At 43.2% G+C, this 7,958-nt stretch overlaps 1 protein-coding gene across 1 annotated transcript; it reads right to left on the reverse strand.

Annotated features, from left to right (window-relative positions):
• Positions 1-2,904: 2,904 nt before the first annotated feature.
• Positions 2,905-5,564, reverse strand: LOC111950636 (early growth response protein 1). The gene is given in 3 exon segments (XM_023968379.2): positions 2,905-4,690; positions 5,074-5,290; positions 5,293-5,564. Coding segments are annotated over 3 exon segments (1,707 nt in total). The 5' UTR covers positions 5,470-5,564; the 3' UTR covers positions 2,905-3,377.
• Between the last annotated feature and the right edge of the window lie 2,394 nt (positions 5,565-7,958).

Genomic DNA, 7,958 nt, shown 5'->3' on the forward strand with positions numbered 1-7,958 from the left:
TTCAAGCTCTTTCAACTTGGTTGTTGATCATTGCAAGACAGCTATTTTCAAGTCTTACCTATAGATTTTCAAGCCGATTTAAGTCAAAATTGAAACTAGGCAACTCCAGTGTATATTTGGCCTTGTGTTTTAGATTATAGTCCTGCTGAAAGGTGAATTTGTCTCACCGTGTCTGTTGGAAAGAGTACTGAACAAGGGTGTCTGTTGGAAAGCAGACAGAACAAGGTTTTCCTTAAGGCTTTTGCCTGTGCTTAGGTCCATTCCATTTCTTTTTATCCTAAAAAACTCTCTAGTCTTTGCCTTTGACAAGCATACCTATAACAGGATGCAGCCACCACCATGCTTGAAAATATTAAGAAGGGTACTCAGTAATGTGTTGTGTTCGATTTGCCCCAAACATAACACTTTTATTCAGGACATAAAGTTTATTTGCCAAATGTTTTGCAGTATTTAGTTCCTTGTTGTATTAGTTCCTTGTTGCAAACAGGATGCATGTTTTTGAATATTTTTTATTCTGTACAGGCTTCCTTCTTTTCACTCTGTCATTTGTATTGTGGAGTAACTACAATGTTGTTGATCCATGCTAAGTTTTCTCCTATCACAGCCATTAAACTCTGTAATTGTTTTAAAGTCACCATTGGCCTAATGATGAAATCCCTGAGCAGTTTCCTTCCTTTCTGGCAACTGAGTTAGAAAGGACACATGTATCTTTGTAGTGACTGGGTGCATTGATACACCATCCAAAGTGTAATTAATAACTTCACCTTAATCAAAGAGATATTCAATGTCTGATTTTGTATATTTTTTTTTACCTGGGGTGGCAGGTAGCCTAGTGGTTAGAGTTGCTAGATTGAATCCCTGAGCTGACAAGGTAAAAATCTGTTGTTCTGCCCCTGAACAAGGCAGTTAATCCACTGTTCCTAGGCTGTCATTGTAAATAAGAAGTTGTTCTTAACTGACTTGCCTGGTTAAATAAATAGAAAATATATACCAATAGGTGCCCTTCTTTGTGAGGTATTGTAGAACCACCCTGGTTTTTGTGGTTGAATCGCCGTTTGAAAATCTCAACTGAGGAACCTTACAGATAATTGTATGTGTGGTGTGCAGAGATGAGGTAGTCATTCAAAAATCACGTTAAACACTATTATTTCACACAGAGTTCGTTCATGCAACTTATGTGACTTGTTGAACTTATTTAGGCTTTCCATAACAAAGGGGTTGAATACTTAATGACTCAAGACAATGCAGCTTTTCATTTTTTATTAATTTGTAAACATTTCTAAAAACATAATTCCACTTTGACATTATGGGTATTGTATGTAGGCCAGTGACACAATCTAAATTCAGGTGTATGAAGACTTTCTGAAGGCACTGTAATTGGCTAACAAACATCCCACATGGGAGCTATGAGCTGACGTGTGTGTGAGAGTTGACAGAAGCTTGGAAGAGGCCTAAAACTGTTGTCCTGTTACAACACCGGATGTCCCTCTAATTGCACCCTTTTCCTTATACACTGACTGAACAAAACATTAGGAACACCTTCCTAATATTGAGTTGAACGCCCCCCCCAACTTTTTCCCTCAGAACAGCCTCAATTTGTCAGGGCATGGACTCTATAAGGGGTCGAAAGTGTTCCACAGTGATTCTGGCACGATGTTGATTCCAATTCTTCCCACAGTTGTGTCAAGTTGTCTGGATGGCCTTTGGGTGGTTCAACTAAGCAGCGTTGCAGTTCCCAGCAGCGTTGCACCTGGCACCTAATACTGCACTCTGTTCAAAGGCACGGAAATCTTTTGTCTTTCCCATTCACCCTCTGAATGGCACACATACAAAATCCATGTCTCAATGATCTCGAGGCTTAAAAATCCTTCTTTAACCTGTCTCCTACCCTTCATCTACACTGATTGGAGTGGATTTAACAAGTGACATCAATAAGGGATCATAGCTTTCACCTGGATTGACCTGGTAAGTCTGTCATGGAAAGAGCAGGTGTTCTTAATGTTTTGTGCACTGTGTATATCGCACTACTTACTTTTGACCAGGGCCCTGGGGAATATGGTGCCATTTGGGCTACAGCCAGCGTCAGGGAAGGTGAGGGAGGCACACATCACGACAACACTCAGTCGGACTCCTCTCAGATAGCGAGGGAGGAGAGGAGGGCCGTCACTATGCTGTTTCTGCTACTGCTCTATAAATGATCTAGTGGTATTGGACATAAAATGCCATATTCTGGCCTAATGTGCTTTTGCTCAGTTTAAATTCAATTATTTTATTTTCAACAAATACTATTAATGTGTGCTTTTGAGGTTTCATTTGAGTGTATGTCTCTGCTAAAATTAGGCAAATATTGATATAGAACATTTGAAATACAAACTCAATTTTATCGTAATATATTGATATTTTATTAATATCCCTTTTCTTAAAGGATATCATGTACACCAAATATCCTTGGCAGTTAAGCGCTTTCAATGTCTTTAGAAACCAAAAACAGTCACTTGGTTTTACAATGACAAATAACCACAAAATAATGAACTGCATGTAAATAACATGCAAAAATCCCATGCCTACTCAGTAGGTAACAACATTTTGACTGGTGAATATGTACATATTTATGCTTTCAATTATAAAAAAATATATTTTTTCGCTTATATTCTTGTGTAAGCTATGACCTCGGTTCCCTCCGAATCATCCCTTAAAAATCTCTTACAATCCGTGAAGAATACACTTCACATTCTAAGGCTACTTCAGATGCAACGCATCCAATCACAAACAGAGTTTAGTTTGCTGAACTTCACAAAAAGGCACGAAAATGTTAATGAAAAATAATTTTCATTAATCCGTGTAGAAAAAGGAACAACAGGGAAGAGAGTACCAATGGGTAAATACACAAAACAATAGAAACAGATGTGTCTTACAGTAAACATGCTAAAGTACTTCTCCAATAAAAAGTGGTTCCACCATTGTTACTACATACGAGAAAACATATTCAGAGAAACATGGTGCCATCAAGTTCCCATGATACCATGTAAAGAACGAAAGTCTAAAAGGATGAAAAACAAAATATGGCACAGGTACACTGATACATGGGGCGGTTTGCGTATCATCCGTCTTTTTGAATTTCAGGCTGTCAGTATCAAAGTCCCACCAAAAGCCTAATATCCTTTGCTTTCTACATATCAGGAGACTCGTTGAAGTACTGGGGTTGAGTTGAAGAGAGAAGCTGTTCCCTTTCCATCCTCTGTCGCTATCGGTCATGTTTCATGATCTTTAAGTGCTGTATGGACACAGGGGGAGCAAAAGTGCATTCAAAAAGGTAACAATGATGTTTGCTTGTTCTTTTCAAACAGAAATAAATGATAAGTAAAGATATGAAAGTCTTAGTAGATGTCAATGTTCTTTGGAGAGAGGGTGGACTGCAGGTCTGACTGAGGAGTGCCCACGGGGGAGCTGTAAATGTTTGTGGGGGAACCGTACGAGGTGGACACGTGCGTCTGAAATGTACTGGAGGCTGAGGAGTACATGGTATTGACTGATGGGGAGCCATAGGAGCTGTGCACTGGGGAGGAGTAGCAGGACGCCACTGGGGAGGGGTATGAGGACGGCACTGGGGAGGGGTATGAGGAGCTGGGAGAGGGGTATGATGTGGAGGGGGAGGAGTACCCCGAGACTGGGGAAGGGATGGCCATGGGGGCGGACCCTGCCTTCTCCACCTTCTTGTCCTTCTGCCTCAAGTGGATCTTGGTGTGCCGTTTTCGTTCATCGCTGCGGGCAAACTTGCGGCCGCAGATGTCGCAGGGGAAGGGCTTCTCGCCTGTGTGCGTGCGGATGTGTGTGGTCAGGTGGTCACTGCGGCTGAAGTTGCGCATGCAGATGCGGCACTGGAAGGGCTTCTGGCCCGTGTGGATGCGGATGTGGCGTGTCAGCTCGTCTGAACGGGAGAATCGGCGGACGCATGTTTCCACGGGGCAGGCGTAGGGCCGCTCGTGAGGCGGAGTCTTGCACTGGCGGTTGGGGTACTTGCGCATGCGGCTGGGCTTCACCAGCTGAGACTGGTAGGAGCCCTTCAGGTCCTGAGAACCAGGCTTCACCAGCTGAGACTGGTAGGAGCCCTTCAGGTCCTGAGAACCAGTCTGTGTGGCGAAAGCCTTGATGGTGGACAGGGGCGTGAGGGAGAGCTGCTGCTGGATGCTCTGACACTGGAAAGGCTTCTGGTCAGGGGGCAGCAAGCTGATCTCACCCTGCTGCTGAGGAAATAGATAGTCTGGTATCATGGGCAGAGACATGTTGGGCAGGGAGCATGTCTTGCTGCTGGGGTAGGCGGGTGGTGGGTACGGGACTGAGCTGTTTGAGGGGCTGGGAAAGGACTGGTTAGAGTCAGGGAAGAGGTCAGGGCTGACGCTGCAGTAGGTGGTGCTGGTGTCGCCGACTTGGATGGGCCAGCTCATGGTGTGGGAGGAGGAGCTGACCGGAGCAGCAGAGGAGCATGGGGCAGCTGAGGTGGGTGGTTGGGACATGCCCATCAGCCCACTGACCAGGCTATATAATGGCTCTGGCCACAGGCTGTTGCTGCAGCTGGTTGCAGGCTCCAGGGTGAACCTCCCCGTGTAGGAGACGGAAGGCAGGCGAGGGGTTGAGTAGGTCTGCTCCATTAGAGACTTCTCACAGCCGATAGAGATATCATGCAATGTATCTGAAAGAACAAACAGCGAGGGTTAAACATAACATTTACATTTTCTACAGATGGCAGCCCTCCCTGCTATTTGGGGGGGGGGGGGGGGAAAGCACACGACAATATGCTGGCTCATACAAAATACATCCCACATCACGTTACTAGGAGCAAGTGCTGACACTACAAGATCTTTTAAATCATCAAAAAATATAAATACCAGTATAGCTCTAATAATTATTTTGTAAAGCTATTTATAATTTATCAAAACCTCTTAGGGTATTCATATATTTTGCATAGACTGCAGGCTATGTCAGAACTGAAATGCAATCTCATTGATTATGCACATTTCTGAGTGTGTATGATGTATAAAACCATAAAGAGTTAGGAGTTGGAGCAGCCCTTACCTCCAGTCAGATGGTTGTATGAGTCTCCTGGCTCCCCGGTCCCAAAGCATACACCGTCTGGTGCAGAGGCAGTCAGGAAGGGGGTCCCTGTTGAGTGGAGCAACATCATCTCCTCCAGCTTGGGGTAGCTGTCCATGGGAGAGTAGGAGAAGCCCAGTGGGTCTGAGATCTGCAGGGCTGAGGGGAGCATCTCTGTCTTGGCTGCAGCCATGGTGCTGTGCTGCCGGTGCTCTGACTGTCTGGAGAAACAGAGGCGGTGGAGACGCAGCTGGCGCTGCAGCTTTTTGTCTCAGGTGAGAGGAAATTACCAGCCAGCTGAATATATTGCTGCTGCTCTTGTTGAGGAGGATGGTCTGAGGAATCCAATGCTGAAAGATCTGCAAGACTTTGCTGCATTCAATTTCGCAAAAGATCCCAGTCTTCAATAACGATCTTGTGGTTCATTCATTCCCGTAACGGTAGGAATTAAAACTTTTTTTTTTCTTCTAGTAATCCCGATTTGTAATAAAGAAATGTGTAGTTGTTGTGTTTTCCCTTTTGATTAACTTTTTCGCTTTTAGTTCACGTGTTTGGTAAGAATAATTTCGCTAGCGTAGTACGGTGCTTCCTGCTCTGTACTGATATGAGCTCTGTTTAGCTCCGAGGGCTGTTTCACTAGGCTGAGGGTTCCCACCACTTTATAAAGCCTCTTGCCGTGACGTACATGTCCAAATAAGGACAGGAGGAAGACCATATTTAGACAAAGCAGTTGAGGACACCGAGTAAATGGGGAGAGCTGGAGACTGTTTATCAACATATTCTGCAATATTCACAGATTTCACACGGTGCATATTATAACAAAAATAGTTTTCATATAGAAATACACGACGGTTGCTGCTGTTTTGCCGTGGTTTTCGGAGTAAATGCACACGTCCTATCTATGCAGCGCACCGCCATTGCCGGAAACCCCAGCTACGACATGCCATATAAGGTCTTGCCTTCACAAGGATCAGTTCCGGTGGGTTTCCACTTCCTTGTCCTTATTAGGAGTTTCCCGGGGGTGGGGTGGCGGGGTAATACTAAACTGAGCAGAGCTCGGCAATAAATGTGCGAGACCTGCTCAGATCCAGCACGTTTTGAAGAAATAACTCATGTCTGCACCCAAAACAATGTTTATTTTATTTGTTTATTTATTTATTTCAGCTTTATTTAACCAGGTAGGCTAGTTGAGAACAAGTTCTCATGTACAACTGCGACCTGGCCAAGTTAAAGCAAAGCAGTGCGACACAAACAACAACACAGAGTTACACATGGAATAAACAAACATACAGTCAATGTCGCAAAATGTTGAGTGGAATTTGATGCACATACATTCCAAGGGGCCATTAAAACTAGGCTGGTGAGAATAATTGTAAATAGGCTACTTTTAAAAATAAAGAATTGTTGTAATCAAATCAAAGTTTATTTGTCACGTGCGCTGAATACAACAGGTGTAGACCTTACAGTGAAATTCTTACTTACAGGCTCTAACCAATAGTGCAAAAAAGGTATTAGGTGAACAATAGGTAGGTAAAGAAATAAAAAGACAGGCTATATACAGTAGCGAGGCTATAAAAGTAGCGAGGCTACATACAGACACCGGTTAGTCAGGCTGATTGAGGTAGTATGTACATGTAGATATGGTTAAAGTGACTATGCATATATGATGAACAGAGCGTAGCAGTAGCGTAAAAGAGGGGTTGGCGGGACACAATGCAGATAGCCCGGTTAGCCAATGTGCGGGAGCACTGGTTGGTCGGCCCAATTGAGGTAGTATGTACATGAATGTATATTTAAAGTTACTATGCATATATGATAAACAAAGAGTAGCAGCAGCGTAATGCAATAGATCACAACACAAAGACATATCACTATTGTTTCCAATGGCCTAATGGTATAGCTTCATAGGTTACTCTTGGCGCAGCTCGGTGACAGATCAATGATATTTCATCTAAACTTTAAGAAGTAAAATGTGTCAATTTATTTAAATGGCCGCAGAAACATTTCCTTCCACAAAATGTCAATATATTTTTTAGGAAGACTCACTCAATGAAATATGCATTGTGAGATGTACAAGGTGGTGCAAGACGTTTTGCGCAAATCAGGTGGCCTTTTCTGGGCACTTTGTCCCCAAATCAAATCGTATTACATGAAATTGTTCATGGCAGATTTGTAGGTTTCACAAAATATTTCATTATACAGTACAGTATATCACTAAACCTGTGATCGCATAAGCTTTCTTTAAGTACGCTATTGGGTGCCAAAGCCTACTCTGTTGCAGAGGGGTGTTTCTCGTTCAATACACGAGAGTTCCTTACTCGGCACTATCCACTTATTCGATATGATCTACTGTTGCACGGGAGCAATTTTTTTTTTTAAGATTGCAGTATGCTGATTAGGTGAGAAAGTGGTGCTGGGGGTTGCCCTGTGTTTGTAGCTCAAACAGTGGAAGAATTATAAAGAGCTTAAATATAACTTTACTGCAATCTTTAGGATAATATGTGAGTAAAATGTTATTTTTTGAAAAGACAAGTAACAGTGATCGATCCGATAGAGATGTGTTATGTTCTGCATCTGTTTTGTTTTCTATGGCGGTTCTCTGAAGTCAAACCGAGGGCGCAATAAAGCCTTCGACCAGCGATGTCTCAACTGAGCATGCTCCCTATTTCAATCTGTTTATCTGGGTCAGAGGTTCCTGGCAGACTTCCTTGATTTTGTGTTTGCGATGGGAAAATAGGCCAAAACAAAGCGGTCACATCTCTTCTAATGCCATCAAATGTTTTTTGACTGCATGAAAGGAGAAAGAAGTTAGAGGCTGGCAGAAATCTTCCCTTGTAGTCCAGTGGATAGGTGAAATAATCGTGCAC

This window comes from Salvelinus sp. IW2-2015, linkage group LG23 (assembly GCF_002910315.2).
Source record: "Salvelinus sp. IW2-2015 linkage group LG23, ASM291031v2, whole genome shotgun sequence".
NCBI classification, from domain to species: domain Eukaryota; kingdom Metazoa; phylum Chordata; class Actinopteri; order Salmoniformes; family Salmonidae; genus Salvelinus; species Salvelinus sp. IW2-2015.